This window comes from Periophthalmus magnuspinnatus, chromosome 10 (genome assembly GCF_009829125.3).
Source record: "Periophthalmus magnuspinnatus isolate fPerMag1 chromosome 10, fPerMag1.2.pri, whole genome shotgun sequence".
Lineage (NCBI taxonomy): Eukaryota > Metazoa > Chordata > Actinopteri > Gobiiformes > Gobiidae > Periophthalmus > Periophthalmus magnuspinnatus.
Genome location: NC_047135.1, coordinates 6,484,540 through 6,505,032, shown reverse-complemented (window position 1 = coordinate 6,505,032; position 20,493 = coordinate 6,484,540). Strand labels below are relative to the sequence as shown.

The window sequence follows — 20,493 nt, the reverse complement described above, 5'->3', positions numbered from 1 at the left end:
ATATATATATTTCTAACATTTATATGACATTTTGTTAAAAAGTTGATTTTTTTTTTTTATGTAAACAGTACCGATAGTGCTTATAACATGCACTTTTTAAATTACGGGTGTTGCTTCATGTTTACACAACATGCCTTTTTATATTTGTAACAGAAAAACTGTTTGTACTGTGAATGTTCATTATTCTAGTGACTACATTGTTATTTGTGTCTGTTAGTTCTGTTTGTGATATGCTGTGATAATGTTTCGCTTATTAAAATATTTGTTCATTCAGTTTTCATGTTTCAGTGACCAAATACCCCTTCACTAAACGTGCTGTCAAACAACCGCAAAGTTATCATCACTACACTGCAAGATTACAATTTGTTAAAGACACAACATAGCTAGACATTAGTTACATAATTTATTTTAATTTTAATGCGTAGACAAAAGTAGTTCAAAAGGTAAAATAACAGTCTCCCTTGATGTGTGAGGGAAGACATTTTGGTTGTCACATTTTGGTCCATTGTGGAGTTTAGATGATCCAGTGTTCTGTAGTGGGGTTTAATAGACATAGCTCTCTGTGAACAGAGACTGTGTAGAGGCCTGGTCAGCTGAGCCGCTGGGTTTGTACTCTCCTTTGGAGGCAAGACCGTTGATCTAAAAGAGCAGAAGAAACGTCAGTGCAAAGTCACATCTCATGTTAATAATTAGCCAAAGGAGCATGTCAGTGCAGGAGTCAAAATACAAAACTCCAGTGTAAATCATTTACCAGAAGTGTTGCATAATGCTTGATAAAAACACTATGTAATTGTTCATATGTAATTCAAGGTTTATTGATCTCCAAACGTAGTAGACACTTACTTTGGCCCTAGTGCAGAAGGCTGCCTGGGCGGCAGCCTTGTTCTCGGGCTTGCCCTGCCAGGCGGCAAGGGCAGAGGCCTGCAGAGCACGCCCATAAGAGAAGGTGAGTTTCCAAGGACGATGGAGGGGCACCTGGTTGATGGCATTCAGATGGACAGAGGCTTCTTCTTCACTCTGTCCTCCAGAAAGGAAGCAGATTCCTACGGAAGAAAACAAAATATGGTACTCCAAATGAGCACATTTAACAACTGCAGTATCAGTGAGGAAAGGCTTACCTGGCACAGCAGCTGGGACAGTGCGCCTCAGAGCAGAGACTGTTGCCATGGCCACCTCCTGAGGGGTGAATTTCTTGGGACAGGAGTGTCCTGGTGTCACCATGTTGGGCTTAAGCAGAGTGCCCTCCAGGTAAACGTGGTGATCAGACAGAGCTTTGTACACAGCAGCAAGAACCTAGCAATGAATGGAAACAACAGGTAAGAATTGAAAGAAAAACTGAGACTGAAAAAAGGACAACCCACCTTTTCTGTGACATACTGGCAGCGCTGAAGGTCATGTTCTCCATCAGGGAGGATCTCTGGCTCTACGATTGGCACCAGACCGTTCTATGAGGAAGCACAATGGTTACTATTTTAAGTAGATACTATGAATCTACACATCTCATGAACACAGAACAAAACAAACCTGTTGGCAGATGCTGGCGTATCTGGCAAGAACATTGGCATTCTCTGTTATGGCCAGACCAGATGGACAGCCGTCTGAGATCTTGAGTACGCAGCGCCACTTAGCGAAGTCACAGCCGTCCTTCTTGTACTGGGCACAGCGCTCAGAGAGCCCATCCAGACCTAAAATTAGGCTCTTTAGAATAATACTTATGTTATTTATTCATGCAAAGACAGATTTATTTAAATTTACCTTGTGTGGTGGTTTCCCCATCTGTCCCATTGAGCCCTGCTGTGCCTTTGTCCACCTATGAGACAAATACACTGTAAGTACACATCAAAGTCAGACACATGCATTTATGTCACATCTATCTTTTGTTACCTTGATGCCGACTACAATTCCCTTATCTTTGATGACCTGAGGGAAGAGTTTACCACAGTCTGACTTCTGATAGAGCGTCTCGTGGAAGAAGATGACTCCGCCCACACTGTTGGCCATGGTTGAGTCGCAGGAGAAGAGGATGTCCCTGAAGCAGCGTCGGTTCTCCTCATTGTTTTCAACATTGATCTTCTGGAGACGCTTCCCCATTGTGCCTAAGACATGACACAATAAATATTTAGACAATCCACTCAAATATAACTTCTAGTATAAAAAGCAGGATCACACCTGTAGATTCATCTGCAGCCAGGATTCCCTTTCCTGTGGCCACAATCTTCTGAGCAATGTCAGAGAGCTCCTTCTTCTGAGCTGGAGACAGTGATGGGAACTGGTGAGTCATTCTGAAAAAATATACAAAAAACATTTTAATCAGAGTTATATATTAGTTTATTTTAATATTAGTTCTGCCCTAAAACACAATGGACCTCACCTCATTTCTATATACGGGCCCATTACTTGTCAACTACATGAACTTTGCTCCAGAGATAAACATCTCTCAAATGTCAAGGCAACAAATGCCATTAAAAAAGAAAGTGATAACAAAAAGCTACAATTAGTTGTGCAAACTATCTTAAACAGTTCACTAGGCCGTTCAAAATTAAGCATAACTGATGTATAATTACCAGTATATCCAGTTCCACAATGTAAGAATTTTTAACTCATATGTGCAAAAAAATTACTAAAGACTACAGACTGTTCCCTTTTCTTCACTAAACGTTTGCAGAGTTTGCACAAGTAGCCTATTTGAAAAGTTTGGTGAGTTCTCTGAAAAAACATGTGGAGCAGGCAATGAGATGCCACACTAAACAATAGGAAATACTTACGTGGGGGGTTGGTCAATGGTCAAACAGCAAGAAGACGTTGTAGTCGGCCTCTGCAGCCTCCTAAAAGCTTATGGACTGGTAGAGAAGGCCGATCGCTGGACACAGAGGTGTATTTATTAGGAAGTGGAGAGGAGGAGGAGGAGGTGCTGGCGATGTGGAGGGGCGTGCATCTTCTTACTCACCCAATTGGCTCTTTACGACAACGGGGCGGGCTGCATCAATGATCTTTTTGTGGAGTTTTGGTTTAACATATCAAGGGTTAAAACAGGGAAGAACAACTTGTATCCGAAATGTGCCACAGGAGTCTGCTTTCACGCACGTAGTGCATTTAAACCACCACGCCTAAGTATGCAAGATGCCTCAAATGCAACACCCGAAAACAATGATGCACTGCTGCAGTTGCAAAACAGGTTTCTGAATTGAAAGTAACCTGCACATGATAGTCTGTCTTTGTTCCAGATTTATTTGACTGAATGAAATTAAGTTGGGTGCAAGGAAAAACATTATTGTTAGTATATTTAACATATCTAGATGGGATGCCAATGCATACGAAGTTGCAGTCTATTCTTACGCGTCACGACATTGATTGTTTAAGCCAAATGAGTGTTTTGTACAGCCTCCAAAACACCAACTATGACGTAGAAAGATAAAATTGCAGCATTCTAAGAGAGACAGCAAACTTTTACACAAGATGAACCTTGCCCTTTGTTCAAAGTACATTTAAATATTGCTGACCAGAGTCCACCATGTTCACAAGGCTCTACTTGCAAATTACAAGAAATACCACAACTTTTAGGCTAATTTGAATCATTTTGTAGCGTATAGCACTGTGGTAATAAGTAGACCTAAGTTGTCCCAGCAAAGTTGCAGTCCCCTGAGCTGTATGTATGACTCCATGATAGCAAATGTATCTAAACTCAAAGGTCTCTGATTGTTTAATTGGAGTCATATAAACACACAAAACTAGTTTGGCTTTGTATGATTCCATTGTGCCTATGATATTATTGATATAGCAAGCCCACTGATCAGTGATTATAAATTATAAGTAGGCTAATAAAAATCAATAAAATACAATCCAATTGTAATGAAACAAACATTGGACATGATGAGGATGGCCAAGTTGTTTAGTAATTTGGTGTTTTGTTTCCCAACCATGCTCCCAATCGGTATTTTTCAGTGTTTTTTTTTTTCATTATCCAAGGCGCCAGGGGGCGCCATGGAGGTATTCTGATTTTGTGGAGCCGTGGAATACAGACAAACTTCCGTTTCCGGGAGACTGTTCACCGCAGCATCAACATCTTTGCATATTCTGTGCAAAAAAGCATTAGATCAACATTTTTAAAAGCGGTAAGAAAGGCTTATTATTTGCAGAAAGATGTAGAATCTGTTCTTTTTTACAGGACACGGAACCTGCGTTAAGAAACGACTAACGTCTGTTTTATATCAGATCGACTTAAATCCACAAACTCCCAATGTTACTTAAATCTGATTTATAAAATATTATTGGACGCGTCAGTAGCAGAAAGGCGAACATCTTCAGAATGCTCAGATGAAAGCATGAATTGGTGGGGAAACCTTTGTGGCTAAAACTAGCAACAGATCTCTTTTTTTCTTACAGAAGAACGAGGATGTCGGGACAGAAACGTCCCCGAGAAGGAGAGGACGGGAGCCCGGGTGTCAGTGCTGCTGGGTCCACTGCGGTGGAGACTGTGATTAAACTGGGAGGAGTGTCCAACTCGGTAATCAGTGTTTAAGAAAGCTGCATTACCATGTGTAAATGCAGGGCTTTTCCCTATTACATCCAGAATTCCTGTTGTGTTGTCATGCTTCATATAAATGTGTTATGTTATAGGAGGAGCAGGATATCAAAGCTCTTCAGGCAAAGAACCGAAAACTGGGAGAGTCTCTGGACCAGAGACAGGTATATTGTCTGTGCATTATTTCATCATACAGGTGCGGCCACACAATGTTCTTTATGGCCTACTCAAAATACTTTTTTTCCAAAGGTTATTGAGGATGAATTACGGGAGCGCATTGAGAGATTGGAGACCCGTCAGGCAACTGATGATGCAAGCCTTTTGATACTGAATCGATATTGGAATCAGGTAAATTTTTTCTCATAAATATGTAGTCAAAATATACCTATATACTTCTCTTAAAGCCCTCCCTTCCTTTACCTATAGTTGGATGAAAACATTCGGCTGATTACAAGGCGATACGATCAGTCAAACACAGAACCAGAGAAATCCCCAGGATCTGAAGGACGCACAATAAAACCTGAAACTCCTGAACCTGATGGAGACTCAAACCAGGAAAGGGCCAAAGACAGAGGTGAAGGAGTAGGATACTAACTGTACAGTTTATTTGAACACATTTTGACTCCCGTATTGGGGTTTTCCTTTAAGGTCATCAGGGAGAGACGACAAACTCCTTCCTGGCAACACTTGCTAGTAGTAGCAGTGAAGAAATGGAGGCAGAACTGCAGGAAAGACTGGAGTCAACTCAGAAGCTGGCAAACCGTGTTGTGGAGATTTATGAAGCGCTCAAGAACACCCTGGACCAAATGCAAACTGAAATGAACTCTGGGGCAGGTGATGTGATGTATTTAGTCTTACACTTAATGCCATATTCTGCAATATTCTGCAATGTGATGCATTACTTGTGTACTTTTTCTCAGAGGGCAGTCTGTGGCAGGTTGCTTCCAAACTAAACTCACTCTTAACCAGTGAAAATGAGCGTCTTCAACAGCTGACTGAAGAACTGAAGCAGAAACACAGTCAAATGACCAGTGAGGTCAGCCTTGTCCCAGATTTAAGTTTTAGGTATCTTTAAAATGCCATTATCCAAAATGTGATGTTTTTGATTGGTCTCTCAGTCCCGGTCTTTGGGTCGTGCTGCTAACAAAGCAGACCAGCGTGTTGGTGAGTTGCAGACTTTAATTGAGGAGCTTCAGTGGGACATGGAAAAGATTCGACGCAGAGAGAACAGGCTGAATGCCCATCTTAGTGAAATACAGGAGAGGGTATGAAAATCTATGCTGGGAATAACACATGTTCTAAGACATGCAACTAAATGATTTCTTATCTGTTCTCTTTCACAGGTGAACAGCAAAGGTTATAAGGTGTGTGGGGAGGCCAGCAGTGTCTGTGGAACCATCACCATCAATAAGAGAAAGGTATGTTAATAAACTAATTAGACGAAAATGTTTGATGAGCACTGACCATTTATTTTCTTATAAGTTTGAAGAAATGAACAGTGAGTTGGAGGAGAATCGTGAACTGGCTGATAATCGTCTCACTGAACTTCAAAAGCTTCAACAAGACCTTCAGAACGTTCTCCAAGAAAACACAAACATGAAGGTACTGGCGGACAAGCCTCACTGGAGCTGCATGATTTTAGGAAAAAGTCTGATTGCAATTTTTTTCAAAAATTGCGATTACGATTAGATTAGCAATATACAGTTGAAATCCATAGTTTACATACACAATATAAAAAGACACATGTTTTTTCCCCCTCACTGTCTGATATGAAAATTTTCCTGTTTTAGGGCATTTAGGATTACCAAAATTATTTGTATTTCCTAAGTGCCGGAATAATTAGAGAAGGAATTTTTGATCCAAATTTTCATTACTAAGTCAGATGTTTAGATGCATTTGGTATCATTGCCTTTAAACTGTATGACTTGGGGCAAACGTTTTGGATTTCCTTCCACAAGCTTCACATAATAGTTGACAGGAATTTTGGCCCATTCCTGCGGACAGAACTGGTGTAACTGAGCTAAGTTTGTAGGCTACCTTGCCTGCATGTGCCTTTTCAGGTCTGCCCATAAATTTTCAATAGGATTGAGATTAGGACTTTGTAATGGCCACTCCAAAGCATTGACTTTATTATCCTTAAGCCACTTTGTAAACAGTTTGGCAGCATGCTTTGGGTCATTGGCCATTTGGAAGAACCATTTTCATCAAGGGTTTAACTTCTTGGCTGATGTCTTGAGATGTTGGTTGAATATTTCCATATAATGTTCTTACCTCATGATGTGCACTTCACAAAATAGATGACCATTCCCTCCTGCTGCAAAACAATCCCACAACATGCTGCTGCCACCCCTGTATTTCAGTTTTGTCACTAATTAACTCAAATATTGTCAATAAACCTATCAGAAGATTCCAAAGACATGGCATTGTCATCTGGGTTTTCCAGAAATTGTTTAAATGTAGCAATCTTTCTGTAAGTAAACTTCTAATTTTGAAGAAAGTAATGAAAAATTGTATAAGAAATCCTTCTGTCATTATTCTGGCATAGAAATAATTTTGGTAATCCTAACTGACCTAAAACGGGAAAAGGTTGGTCTGATTTCATGTCAGACAGTGAGTGTAAAAAGTGTATGTCTTTTTATATAGTGTATGTAAACTTCTGGTTTCAACTGTATGTAAATATACAGCTCAGAATGCACAATGTAAACAACTCCAGGCCCACTAATGTGTGAAAAAAGACACATTTTCAAACAAAAACATTTTTTGTTTATAAAGACACCATATTTTGTTCTTTGCAGAGGACATTCTTGTATCTAAATTGCAGCCTTTTGCAATTTGATATTTGTGTCAACTCAAATTGTTGTTTTGATTTTACGGTATATTCTGCATTTCTAAGCTTCACTGATTTATAAGGTCATGGCTCTCCAAGCTATGGCTGGGGTTGTTACAGACGTTTGTCTTACATTACTACAATCACTGCTTAAAAACCTCTGTTATTCATGTATTAAATGTGTTTTTGTTCTTCCACAGGCTGAGCTGCTAACCAGAGCAGAAGGCGTGGTTAAGGACACCTCTGAATATCGCTGTCTACAATCACAATTCTCTGTCCTTTATAACGAATCCCTGACCCTGAAAGCTCAGCTAGATGAGACCCGAACCAGACTGAACACAACTAGGACAGCACGCCTTCGTCAATTGGAACACATGGAGGCAAAAATCCATAACTACTTGATTTTACATTTGAGCTTATGACAGCAAATATGACTTACAAGGAATACATGTATCCCTTATTTACATTATACTGATTTACACCATTCTAATCTAAAAATGTTAATTAATGAATCTTTTTTGCTGTATTATTTTCATTATAGAATAGATATACGCTCTAATTTCTGAAACAACAATGGTGATATTGCTTAATACAAAGCTACCACTAAGTAGTAACAAACATTTCTACATCTATTGAGCATCTGTAATTCGTACATCAGATCTCAACTAAAGTCCAGTGCTGGTATATGGGGCAGGAAATACACTGGTGAGGTCCAGTGGTACATTCAAATTGTTCTCCATCTGCCACATTGCCACAGATAATGCCAAAGCATTATAGAACATCATTTTGCTTACAAGCAAAGGTGAACTGTTGGAAGAAATTTTACCCTAAATTAAACAAATTATACTTTTTGATCAATTTTAAACCCCGCTACTAGTTAACTGTCTCTGGGGCAAATTCTTATGTGAAATTGTATATTTACAGAATGATGAAGTCACTTTGCAAAGAAAAGTCCGCACAGAGGTGTTCCAGCTTGAAGATACTTTGGCCCAAGTCAGAAAAGAGTATGAAATGTTGAGGATCGAATTTGAGCAGACTCTAGCTGCAAATGAACAAGCAGGTAATTTGTTAGTCAGCAAGTAAAGTTTGCAGATGTGCTGTATTACTTATGTATTCTTTCATTGGTGTCCAGGGCCAATTAACAGAGAAATGCGTCATCTGATCAGCACACTCCAAACGCACAATCAGCAAATGAAAGGCGAGGTGGTGAAATATAAACTAAGACTGAGAGAGTCACAGGCAGAGCTCAGTCAGGTGGGTTGCGAACACTAGTAACAGTCCTGTGATTTTTGTACATCATCAGCATCTATCAATTTTTAAACATTGTATAAATGCAGTGTTTCCTATGTTTATACTGACACTGGTGGCACAAATGATCCATATTTGAATCCCTTTAATTCATTCAATATTTGGATTATAAATGTTGCCTATTGCCCCAACTGATCAAAAAAGCACTAATTACAGATTTAATATGGTTACTTTTATACTTACTTTATGCTAGTAGTATTGTAATAAGTGTATCATTTGTATTGCTACATTTTTGTTCAGCTTGGTTTTGGAATGGTAAACACTGATAAATTGTGTAATGTTGCACACAAATGTAGGTTCGAACATCTAAAGGTAGCAGCATTCTTCAGTCCCAATCCAGCACAGAAATGGAGGTGAAAGAAGAGACAACTTCGCCCACGACACCTGCTATTTCTGGAGATCCTGTGGTCAAGACTGAGCCTGACAATGGCTCCTCTACTCCAAGCAGCACAGGTAACAAATTGTTTGCATTAATGAACTGTTGAACTGCTACTGTAATTACTAGAGCTTTAGGCCTTCAGTCATTTACTCAATTTACTTATAATTGAGTATTTTTTATTACGATAATATTTCAGTTCAGTTTTATTTATATAGCACTTTTAAAAAAAAAACTTCAACTGACTGAAGTGGTTTACATAAAAAGTAAAAAAAAAAACATATACTGATAATACTGTACATAGGGAAAGAGCAATAAAACACCAAGACGTCCTGTCTAGCTAGTATTAAATGCCAGGGAAAAGAGTAAGGATATGTGGATTTATATGGACCACAGCAGACAGGAGAAGGCATCGGCTGAGTTAGCTTGAGGTTTTAATCTTTTTTAGTTAATGAGATGCAGTTTACTAGAGCTTCTCTGTATACATATTTATTGTCCCTTTTTAAAAGCGCCACACTCTCTTTGTCCAATAATCAATGCACAGGCCATGTATTAGCAAGAATTCCTATAGCTATATAGCCCAACTGCATACACCAAACAGGCATAGATTGGAAGTGTTATTAAAGGAACTCTTGTTCAAATTCCTGGTTCCTTAAATGATGATTAAGGAATGAAGGGGGCACAGCAGTGACCCTGGTCTATATAATGCTTATCATCTAATGTACTTCTGCAGGTGCCTCGGTGAAAATGGAGCCTGTAGCTGAGCCCGAAGTGACTGTTAAGGAAGAGGAGAAACAGGAGAAGAAGGAAAGGGAAGAAAAGAAAGATATTGTGAAGAAAGAGGAAAAGGAGCGAGAGAAGGACAGAGAGCGTCCGACACGCAGCAGCTGTGGCAGTGCGATCAAAGAAGAAAAAGACAAACCCGGGAGCAGCAGCACTCAGCCTGAAGAGTCAGAGCGCACTGCCGCACTCGGAGGCTCTAAGAAGAAAGAGATGGAGCAGCTCAAAATTGTTAGAGCAGAGCTGAAGTACGTCGTCAGTATTTGCTTTAAAGTTGCACTATGTCAATTTTCTGTTTTGTCTGCTTGCCTCCATGGAGGTGCTATTACTTTGGCTATATTATCCCACAGTATGACATTAAACTAATCTATCTTGCATTTATTATTATTTATTACAAAAAAATCCTTGAAAAACATATTTTCTTACTGTGTGTGGGGTCACCTCTCTGCACATCTGACCTGTCACTTGGCCTATTGGAATAATCTGTCTCTACAAGTTTAATGCCATACTGTGGAACATTTCATGCAAAGCAATAACATCTACATGGAGAAAAGGAGGTGGTGGGCCTCCAGCAGAAAAGTTACGTAGTGTAAATTTATATATAAATATTAATAAACTTATTACCAATCACTGCTCCTTGTTTTTTGTTGTTTTTTTTTTGTAGAAAAGCCCAAGAGTCTCAGAGGGAAATGAAGCTTTTGTTGGATATGTACCGCTCTGCCCCAAAGGAACAAAGAGACAAGGTCCAGCTCATGGCTGCTGAGAAGAAGACCAAATCAGAGGTGATCAGTTGTCCCAGTTATATCTTTTTCACCGGACCTTTCAGTGCTAGCAATGTTTAAGTGTTTTTATTTTTTAGGCAGAGGAGTTGCGCCAGAGACTCCGAGAATTAGAGGAGAGAGAAAGAAGAGAGGGAAAGAAAATGGCTGACGAGGAAGCTCTGAGGAAGATACGCTCAGTGGAAGAGCAAATCGACATTCTCAATAAGAAGCTTTCAATTGCCAAACAGGTAAGTTTATTCTATGTACAGTATATGAGTCCTTTGGCTGCCTCTTCACAGTGTGTGGTCTTTAGGAGGAGGATGCCTTGTTGAGTGAGATGGATGTGACAGGCCAGGCGTTTGAGGACATGCAGGAGCAGAACATCCGTCTGATGCAGCAGCTCAGGGAGAAAGACGATGCCAACTTTAAATTGATGAGTGAGCGTATCAAATCAAACCAGATCCACAAACTCTTAAAGGAGGAGAAGGAGGAGCTCGCTGATCAGCTGCTTACCTTAAAAACTCAGGTACCATACCCAACACAGTGCAAGCATAAAGAATGGTAACATGCAGCTTTAAGACGTTTTTTCTAAATATGTTAAATTACCTCAGGTTGATGCACAATTGCAAGTTGTGCGAAAGCTTGAAGAAAAGGAGCGCCTTCTACAGGGCACTATCAGTACTGCAGAGAGAGAGTTGGCATTGAGGACACAAGCTTTGGAAATGAATAAACGCAAGGTACAAACTGTCAAAGCAGTATAAAAATATATATTCATCAGAGCAATAATAAGGAATTCTTCATTCAGGCCCAGGAGTCTGCGTTGCTGTCAGAGGAGATGCGCACTCAACTAGAACAGGTTCAACAGAAGCTGACTCTGGTTCGAGAGGAGGTGGTTGAGAACAGCATCTCAAGAGAGAAAGAGTCCTTCAATGCCCGGAGAGCACAAGTAATACTCTCGACAGTGCAGTGTTTTCACAAAGTTACACACTTCAAATTAACGCATGTTTCATACAATCTTCAGGAGGACATTTCTAAACTAAGAATAAAGATTGAAAAGGCGAAGAAACCGGCTGAGAAGATAAGTAATGGAGACGATATCTTAAATGAAGAAATCAATGAGTACAAGGTGAGTTTGTCAAGCATGAAGATACACATACATGGAGAATTTATTTCCTGTGTTGAAATTAGCACTTGTTATTTTTTTTAATCCAGATAGCCACATTTTTATCAGTAGTGACAGTGGGGCTTGAGAGCCAGTCTCTCTCTCACATGGCATTTGTGCTGCTCTAGATATTTGTATTCAGGAAAACCCACTCAGGACAGTCGCATAACCCCACATCTCTCTGCCCCAGGCGCGTCTTACGTGTCCGTGCTGTAACTCGCGAGTGAAGGACGCTGTGCTGACCAAGTGCTTTCATGTCTTCTGCTTCGAGTGTGTTAAGACTCGCTACGACACCAGGCAGAGGAAATGCCCCAAGTGCAACGCAGCCTTCGGAGCCAATGACTTCCATCGGATTTACATTGGTTAAATGGACCCAAAGTTTGACACTGATGTTAAAGAGTGTACAAACACTTTTCCGCAGTCTACAGAAACTTTTTTAACCATTACTTCAACTTGTGCATTCATATTGATATTGGTTGGACCATTGATTATAGTGAACGTAGTTTGTGATCACAGTGTGACACTGGATGTGAGAGACTAAAGTCAAGATACAAAAACTACAGTGAACGTAGACATTCCTTCTAACATGTAATAACGTTTGCATAAAATATGTTGATGTACCTTTGTTGTTTTTACTTTCTTGTTCCGCCAGATCATCTTGTTTGAATAAGCTGTGCAAACTTGACTTGATAAAGCCACTTTGCTGTAATTACATGACATTAGTTGAATCCACATCATTCTATTATTAAATAGACCACACGATCCAGTGCGCAAATCTATTTATCCTTTTATGTGGCGCTTTCCTCCTCCCCCTCTGCCTCTGCCTCCCACAAGATCCTGGCGGGCTTGCGAACTGGAAACAGTCGTTAGAAAAACGCTGGAAGGAAGGGAGTGCCATGCTCTCACAGCAGCGAGAGATTTTATAGGCTCGTGCAATATAATCCATCGCTGTAGCGCGTAGGAGACAAAGGAACCCTACTCTTAAATGTGGCGAAGGGGCTCAAAGCCGAAATAAGAAGCTTTAGCTGACTCGTGCTCAGACCAACGTCACCGCGTCTCCGCCGTGGGATTTTTACGCGCAAATCTTTACTGAATAAAACCAATTGAAGACGTCGCTCTTTACCAAACACTATTTTTGTGACATTTTGCAGTTGCATCCAGCAAACGCTAAATGTTTGCTTTGATGAGAATTTGCATATTCTTATCTATTTCTTGCCAAATATAGACGCCACTAAACTGGAGTGCCCTTGGTGAGGCGAAACATTCCTGCTTTGGATATTTTTACGCAGCAAGAAAGGGCTCTAAGGAAAGTATATTTTTTATTTCATGCATGGTGAATTCCACGATTTTAGTTGTCTATTCCTAAATATTACGTATTATGGCATTTTTAACCTGCGTTATCTGCGGCATATGGATCTAAACATCGCCTTGTAGCACTTCGACTGCCGTGAACAGAAGCCATTTTTAACTCTGATTTCAAGCTTGTGTGAGTCATTGACACTGCCTGTCCAACCTGCTGCCAACTTGCGCGGCATAACCTCTTCACATAATTTTCATCATATTAGTTCTTGAACCCTCTAAGGATGGCTTTTTGTGCGTCGGGCGGATGTGCGGTTCCTCGCCGCTTGCTCAACACGGCCGTGTTCACTGTGCTGCTTTTGGCGGTGGGCTGGGCAGCAGCCGAAGAGCAGGCCGAAGCATCCGCCAAGAGCCCACCGGTTACACTCCGCACCGTGATCACCGGGACATGCCATGAAATCCAGCACTACGTGGAGTCGTTGGTGGGCACCAGCGTCGTGCGTTCTGTCATTGAGGTACACAAATCCATCAATCTTTTGTGCAGCAGGCCCCTATTGATATTTGCCGTCTTTACAGCTCAGCTATTTTTAACCACCTTTTCTAAACTGTACTTAATGACTAATGTCTTAACTCTGCCTGTCTTAATTTTCGCTTTCTCACGTACCCTTCTCCTATTTCATTTCATCTTTATAATCTCCATTTTGATCCCCTCATTCCTCTGCCTAATGCACTCATACTCCTCTGCTTCTCCATTCACCTTCCCTGCTCCTTTCTGCTCCTGTCTGCGGCGGTCCTTCTCTAGAGTGCAGTGTTGTTTCTTGAGTCAGTGTTTGGGCAGGAGAACATCTATACTCTGGCCATGGTAAGACACCTTCAAATGTCAGTCATTGAACCATGGGTCTTTTTAGAAGTAATGCTGATGCAAACTATAGCTACAACAATTACTATATACAGAAGTGTCCCATGTTTGACTTGTAACTATTTGCATGATCAAGATGTTTCCTTATAAGGCATTTTATCACAGTGTTGCAGATAAGAAGCTATTTAAATTGTCCAAGATCTAAATAAAAGTTGTCACTCAAATGCACTGTTAATTATAGCATGTTATGTTGAGATCAGAAAATATCTCTTCTCTTACCTATTTTTTGAAAGTATAGTATTTCTAAAAAACTTAAGCTGTTTATCCTAAAGTTTTGTAAAGTTGAAACCTTGTCGCTGTAACAACTTAACAAGTTAAGTTGTTATTTGTATATTAGACAAGTGCTCCCTGCCATTAGACAACATATGCTTTTTCTCAGGCTTCCCTCAATGTTCCAGTGTGTAGAGTGACAGGTGCAGATAAGACACTTGTCTTGTGTGCCTGGGCTATCCTTGACCCTGCCATACAGAGGTTAGGCTGAATGAGGCCACTGTGCTTTTTGTGGCAGTGTCTAACCAGCTGTCAATAAACGTACAGCTGTTTCTTCAAGTCAAGTGAATGATTTTAGACAAAGACATACGATTATCTGCAGCAATAAGTTTTAAGTTGTATTCTTATGCACATGTTAGTCGATTTGCATTTCTGTGCAAATATCAAGCTTTTAAGAAGTAAAATAGACCATAAAAATTTCAACAGTAAGTAGATGGACTTGCCAAGGCACTATCCCTATTCATAGGTTTCAGACAAAGGATTGTGTCTTTGTTTACCTATAGACTTCCTGCAAAGTTCATAAAGTATTAATTTACATGTCACTATATTACATAGTACTCTGTATCCCTACTTTGAATGCAGTGTTAAGAATGTTGCTCTTCTTCATTGTTACCTTTTTATCATGCCAAAGTTGAACATGTTGCCTCCCTTCCTCTGTAGTTTCTGGAGACTGTGATCCGATTTCTGGCTGAAGGAGCTGCCAGTGGCTTGAACGTCATCGTTGTTTATGTCACAGAAATCCTCAGGGTCACTGGATTTGATGGTGGGTACACTTTGTGGAAAAAAATTGGAAAATTTTAAGCTGTGTTTTGTGGTATTTGGCTGTGGCATGAATGGCACTTGGCTGCACATTCCACAGTATATGAGCAAAAGTTTCATTGCAAAATGAGTAAACCCAGTATATCACATAAAAATATGAAAATGTATCAAATAAAAATACTATTACTACTTTATTATTGTCATGATTATTGTTATTATTATATATTTGCATACATACCCACATACATGCATACATACTCACATATTTTATATGTATGTGTATGCATATATATATATATATATAAGTCCAGAAAAGTGCAGTACTAGGAACAGCAAAGATACTGCGCAGAACCCTCAAGCTCCCAGGCCTCTGGTATAAGTCCCTAGCGTGGAAAAGAGGGTATGAGACCACCCGTGTAGAGTGAGGAGGAGATTTTTTTTTAAATAATATATTACACACACACACACATACACACTATATAAAAAGACACATACGCTTTTTTTCCTCACTGTCTGACATGAAATCAGACAAAACCTTTCCTGTTTTAGATCTGTTAGGATCACCAACATTATTTCCGTTTGCTGAATGTCAGAATAATGAGTGAAAAAAATGGTCTAAAAAATCCTAAGTTTGAGGTTTGCATACATTTTATTAGTATTTCATACCATTGCCTTTAAACTGTAAATGTTAAACATTTTGGATACCCTTCCACAAGCTTCTGAGTTGGCAGGAATTTTTCCCCATTACTCCTGTCAGAACTGGTGTAAATGAGCCAAGTTTGTAGGTCACCTTGCTCGCCATATATCTTCTCAGGGCTGCCCATAAAATTCCAATAGGACTGAGATCAGGGTTTGTGATGGCCACTCCAAAACATTGACTTTGTTATCCTTAAGCCACTTTGTAACCAGTTTTTCAGTATGCTTCGGGCCATTGTCCATTTGGAAGACCCATTTGCGCCCGAGCTTTAACTTTCTGGCTGATGTCTTGAGATGTTGCTTCAGTATTTCCACATAATGCCCCTTCCTATTTTTGTGAAGTGCAGCAGTCCCTCCTGCAGCAAAACAACCCCACAGGATACTGCCACCCCTGTATTTCACAGTTGGGATGGTGTTCTCGGGCTTTCAAGCTTGTCTTTTTCCTCCAAACATAACAATACTCATTATGGTCAAACAGTTCAATTTTAGTTTCGTTAGACCACAGGACATGTGTCCATAAAATAAGGTCTTTGACCCAGTGTGCATTTGCACACTCTTGCCAGCTTCAGCTAGCATCTTCACAAGGTCTTTTATTGATAGGCATATTTCAACCCAAATGGTGTTTATATTTATAACTGTTTGAACAGATGAATGTGGCACCTTCAGGCATCTGGAAATTGCACCCAAACATGAACCAGACTTGTTCAAGTCCACAATTCTCTTCCTAAGATCTTGGCTGATTTTTTTTTTTTAACTTTCCCATTATGTTACACAAAGAAGCAGTGTGTTTTGGGTGTGCCTTCAAATACATTAACAGGTGTGTCTCTAACTCAGATGTAGTCAATAAACCTATCAGAAGCTTGCAAACACATGCCATCATCGTTTTCCTAAATTGTTTAAATGCATGGTAATCATGGTATGTAAATTTCTGACTTTGAAGAAAGAAAATTGAATAACAAAATCCTTCTATCATTATTCTGGCATTTACCAAATATAAATAATTAACTTTTAGTCTGATTTCATGTCAGACAGTGAGAAAAAAGTTTGTCTTTTTATATAGTGTATGTAAACGTCTGGTTTCAACAGTTGTTGTTTTTTTGTTGTTGTTGTTGTTGTTTTTCTTTTTTTTTTTTCACTGACAATGGAAATAAAACAGATTCTGATTTCAGTTTAAATTTAGATTTAGTTAGATGAATTCTTGTTTGGCATATTCATTTTCCAGTTAGTTTGGTGTATTTATAAACTGGCTTTGTTTACTCTTCAAACCATAATTTATCATATAGTCTTTGCTGTACGGTGTGCTTTGCATTTGAGCACGATAACATTTAAGGGAAAGTGCAGGTGAAAACATGCTAACGTGCCTCTCCCTAAAGCTGTTTGTCTGTCACCACTCCTTGTTCATTTTGTTTGCTACAGTTTTCTTCTTTTTAACTTAAACATGTGCAATACAGCTCTGAAAATGTTTTAACACTCATAGAAGGTGTGTTTCCTGTTCAAGTTACCTTTATGAACAATCGTAATCCTGGCATTACATTACATTATTGATGAGACAATATTATAGAAAAAAAAATATACATAAACTTTTTGTCCTTGTTCTATAGGATTTTGGACCCTCTAAATATTATGATTATGTACCTAGTTTAAATATATTCAGTCATGCCAACCATTTTAAATACATTTTTACTTCCTTTACTATGTTATATTATGCAACATGACTCAATGTGTTTTCTGTTAAGCAACAAAACCTGTATGCCCAAATAATTCTATTATAATTATGATTATAATTAATATCAAATTAGTAATTTGGAAGTACTTTGTTTATCTTATGGCTGTACTGAAGAATTTGTGTTAGTTTTTTTTGGGCTTTAAATGCTTGTGGACTTAACTTCTTGTCCTTTTTTCCACAGCTACCCTGCCCCCGGTCACTCCAGAGGCCGTCACTGCGGTGGCTCAGTGGGGTCTTCTCACCCTCATTGGATACTGGATCCTGGCCATCGTTCTCCGCCTGCTCATCGGAGTAGTGAGGCAGGTGTTCTGGATCATAAAAACCGTCTTGGCACTCTGGTTTTTTGGACTGATCGTATTGGACAAGACGGCCACAGCAGACACCACAGCAGTGCGGCTAACAGGGCTAGTGCTCGTGTGCGTCCTCCTGACCCTGCTCACCTCTGGCTCGGAAAAGACCAGTGCAGTGGAGCAGCGCATCAGCAGCCTGGAGGGGAGGCTGAAGGCTGTGGAGAAGAGCAAAGGGGACTAAAGGCAAATGCAATGGCATTGATTTTTATGTTGTCAAAGTACCCAGGAATAAAATGATCTTTTTAAACCTTTTTAATTTACATAGATTCTATTCTGTTCTTCTGTACTGAGTCACTATACACTACACACTACATAGTATTAAACATGGTAATTGTACCACTGTTGTGTCCTTCACCCATCTTGGTTGATAGTGCAGATGGTCTTATTTCTGACAGTGTGTCTTCAAGTAGCTTTCCACCACAGGAGGTGGAGTGAATGCACAGTAAAGCATCTATGAGCTCTACATAACATTAATGCATTAATAATATTTTTGTCAATTACTAAATTTATAGCTATTACTAAGAAGTATATTAGGTGAAGGATAATTGGGTTAGATGATGTCTATAAAAACAAAATGAGAGAAACACTTTGTTGTGCCAAAATGTGTCAAATGTTACAGCTTTCGCGTCTCGCCAAATCGGTGTCTGGTATTTTGTCTTGAGGCATATTCAGTCAAATGGAATCTCTCTGAACCAGTTTGAAGCTCAAAGGTATTTGTATGAAGACTAAAATATCGAAGGTATTTATTGGAGAACCAGGTTCTTTTTGGTATCTGAGAGCTTAGAATATGTATGCATGTATAATTTTTATACTAGGGTCGGGACAAGGGGGCCTGTATGGACTACTAGGTGCATAGGCTTAAACTAAAATAAAATGTAGGTGTCATGACAGGATACACGACAGAAAAAAAAAATCTCCACAACGTTCACAATGCATTTATTTCACATTTGTAATGGCAACTTTAATTTTCACCACATCTAAGAAGCCCAATATACATTTCAGAATGAACTATACTGTTCTAAAATGTTGAAATCTAAGAGAACTGATAACAACTCCAAATGCAATCAGAGCCATATGGTTTAAAATGTATCAACTTAAATGTTAGTAAGTAGTTTTTCAATCTACAGCAATGGATAAATGACAAAACAGCTGTCTTATTGCCACAGCATTACTAATACAAAAACACCCCATGTAACATATCTGTGTAATCCCTCAGCCATCCAGGTATTAGCCATAGTAAAACAATGTAACAGTCATTTGGCACCATAGTATAGTGTTTAAGGTGTAAAACTTTATAATCACAATCTGGTTTTATGAATAATTGTGTTCAAGACTTAAACATACAACGTAACATAACATATATGTTTTGTCTCTTAACGTGGAGACAAAACCAGAGGTAAGTGATGCATTCTCATTTGACAGAAGAATTTACAAAAAGTTTGTCTTTTCTGAGCTGTACGGATCTGAGTTGGAAATGTCAGAGCCCAGGGGGAGAGCTGAGGGGAAGGTCAATCCTCTGATTTTAAACTGTGGAACTGGGTTTGCAGCACTAGATCCAAATCCTTGAGAAATCGGAACCTGAAAAGAAACACAAACACTATGACTGCTGCAATACAGAAAATGGATAAGCAGCCCTGTTACAGCTGTCCCAAGGGTAAACCTACTAAACCTTCTCCCAGTAGCCTTTGAAGTTGTGGTGTACATCCTGAAAATTAACTGCAATTTTAAGGATCACCTGTGAGTTAACTAACTATATAGCTATACATTCACTTAGGTGCTTGGGTCACATAAGGGCCCAGAATCTGTGTCTGCAGAGTGATGTAGCTTCCAGTCTTCAGTCTTTCAGATCACTCATCAAAGTCATGCACACAAAGGTAGTGTCTTGCTCCAGATGACTACTGGTTCAAGAACTTCAAACTCTCAGCTTACTGATGTTTAGACTAAAAACTCTTTAAACAAAAAAATTATTTTGCGAGACTGTACCTGAGGTGTGAGGTTCCCATCAGAGACTGCAGATTCATATGACTGCAGGACACAAACCAAAAGTTTTACTTGTTGTGAAAAATGGAAGATTTTAAAATTAGTATGGCTACTTTACTTACTGGTGGCTCACTAGGATTTGTGGTTGGTACATTGACAGGGCTATAAAATGTGGGTGGATTAACGACCTGAAGGCTGTTTTGTGGTCACATCCTGCAAATACAGACATTTTAAAGATCCTATTAAAAAAAAAAAAAAAAAAAAAAAAAAAAAAAAAAATGAAGACTGCATTTCAAATTAAACTATATGCATCCATTTTGCCAGTCTCTAAATTGAAAAACCTGCTTAGCTTCATGAAATAAATGTGAAGCTTGCATAATAATACACAGTAGGTGCAGGAGAGGGCGCTGGTGCTGGCTGATCGGCAGGTCCTGGGACAGATTCTGGGGCAGATTCGGGAGCAGGTTCGTTTTGTGTCTTTCTTGATCGATATTTTCTGACGCAACAGCAGCATATCAACACTAACACAACAATAGCTACTACAGCGTCAACTATCCAGTCAGTTTTGTCTGTAATGGGGAAACAGAAATACATATACATAGATACTTATACACATGTATCAATCTTGGTGACTGTTAAAACAAAATCACCAGCTCACCTTTCACTGTCAAAGTAATGTGCAGCATGTGGTTGTTGTCATAATCATAGAATAAATATGATCCATTATCACTCATTTTTACACTTTTAATGTACATGGC

At 39.3% G+C, this 20,493-nt stretch overlaps 3 protein-coding genes across 4 annotated transcripts; 2 read left to right on the top strand and 1 right to left on the bottom strand.

Moving 5' to 3' along the window:
• Positions 1-384: 384 nt before the first annotated feature.
• aldob (aldolase b, fructose-bisphosphate) lies at positions 385-3,053 on the bottom strand. Its single transcript, XM_033974241.2, has 9 exons — positions 2,766-3,053; positions 2,170-2,282; positions 1,885-2,096; positions 1,756-1,810; positions 1,525-1,685; positions 1,362-1,445; positions 1,119-1,293; positions 844-1,043; positions 385-639 (listed from the first exon to the last, which is right to left on the bottom strand). Exons 2-9 carry the CDS (start codon positions 2,279-2,281, stop codon positions 544-546), a joined length of 1,095 nt encoding a protein of 364 aa, XP_033830132.1. The 5' UTR covers position 2,282; positions 2,766-3,053; the 3' UTR covers positions 385-543.
• Positions 3,054-3,983: 930 nt separating this feature from the next.
• On the top strand, positions 3,984-12,353 carry rnf20 (ring finger protein 20, E3 ubiquitin protein ligase). Its single transcript, XM_033974235.2, has 22 exons — positions 3,984-4,112; positions 4,384-4,504; positions 4,618-4,686; positions 4,772-4,870; positions 4,949-5,096; positions 5,171-5,356; positions 5,443-5,558; positions 5,641-5,787; positions 5,866-5,940; positions 6,005-6,124; positions 7,550-7,729; positions 8,274-8,409; positions 8,482-8,603; positions 8,954-9,110; positions 9,767-10,061; positions 10,478-10,595; positions 10,673-10,822; positions 10,888-11,100; positions 11,186-11,311; positions 11,380-11,520; positions 11,596-11,700; positions 11,927-12,353. The coding sequence occupies exons 2-22, from the start codon at positions 4,394-4,396 to the stop codon at positions 12,101-12,103; spliced, it is 2,991 nt and encodes a 996-aa protein (XP_033830126.1). The 5' UTR covers positions 3,984-4,112; positions 4,384-4,393; the 3' UTR covers positions 12,104-12,353.
• Positions 12,354-12,559: 206 nt separating this feature from the next.
• Positions 12,560-18,006, top strand: LOC117377753 (uncharacterized). 2 transcript variants are annotated; one of them, XM_033974245.2, is made up of 4 exons: positions 12,560-13,550; positions 13,838-13,897; positions 14,885-14,987; positions 17,587-18,006. In XM_033974245.2, the coding sequence occupies exons 1-4, from the start codon at positions 13,320-13,322 to the stop codon at positions 17,934-17,936; spliced, it is 744 nt and encodes a 247-aa protein (XP_033830136.1). In that variant the 5' UTR covers positions 12,560-13,319; the 3' UTR covers positions 17,937-18,006. The 2 variants fall into 2 exon arrangements, with proteins under 2 accessions (XP_033830136.1, XP_033830135.1); XM_033974244.2 differs by lacking the exon at positions 13,838-13,897 and having other exon boundaries at positions 12,563-13,550.
• Positions 18,007-20,493: the final 2,487 nt, after the last annotated feature.

Coding starts and splice junctions, on each gene's coding strand:
- rnf20 (XM_033974235.2), top strand. CDS start 4,394: ATGTCGGGACAGAAACGTCCCCGAGAAGGAGAGGACGGGAGCCCGGGT. Junction 10,823..10,887: donor AGCTTTCAATTGCCAAACAG/GTAAGTTTATTC, acceptor TGTGGTCTTTAG/GAGGAGGATGCCTTGTTGAG. Junction 11,701..11,926: donor AAGAAATCAATGAGTACAAG/GTGAGTTTGTCA, acceptor TCTCTGCCCCAG/GCGCGTCTTACGTGTCCGTG.
- LOC117377753 (XM_033974245.2), top strand. CDS start 13,320: ATGGCTTTTTGTGCGTCGGGCGGATGTGCGGTTCCTCGCCGCTTGCTC. Junction 13,898..14,884: donor ACATCTATACTCTGGCCATG/GTAAGACACCTT, acceptor CTTCCTCTGTAG/TTTCTGGAGACTGTGATCCG. Junction 14,988..17,586: donor CAGGGTCACTGGATTTGATG/GTGGGTACACTT, acceptor TTTTTTCCACAG/CTACCCTGCCCCCGGTCACT.
- aldob (XM_033974241.2), bottom strand. CDS start 2,281: ATGACTCACCAGTTCCCATCACTGTCTCCAGCTCAGAAGAAGGAGCTC. Junction 1,446..1,524: donor ACGCCAGCATCTGCCAACAG/GTTTGTTTTGTT, acceptor GCTTCCTCATAG/AACGGTCTGGTGCCAATCGT. Junction 1,044..1,118: donor TGTCCCAGCTGCTGTGCCAG/GTAAGCCTTTCC, acceptor TTTCTTCCGTAG/GAATCTGCTTCCTTTCTGGA.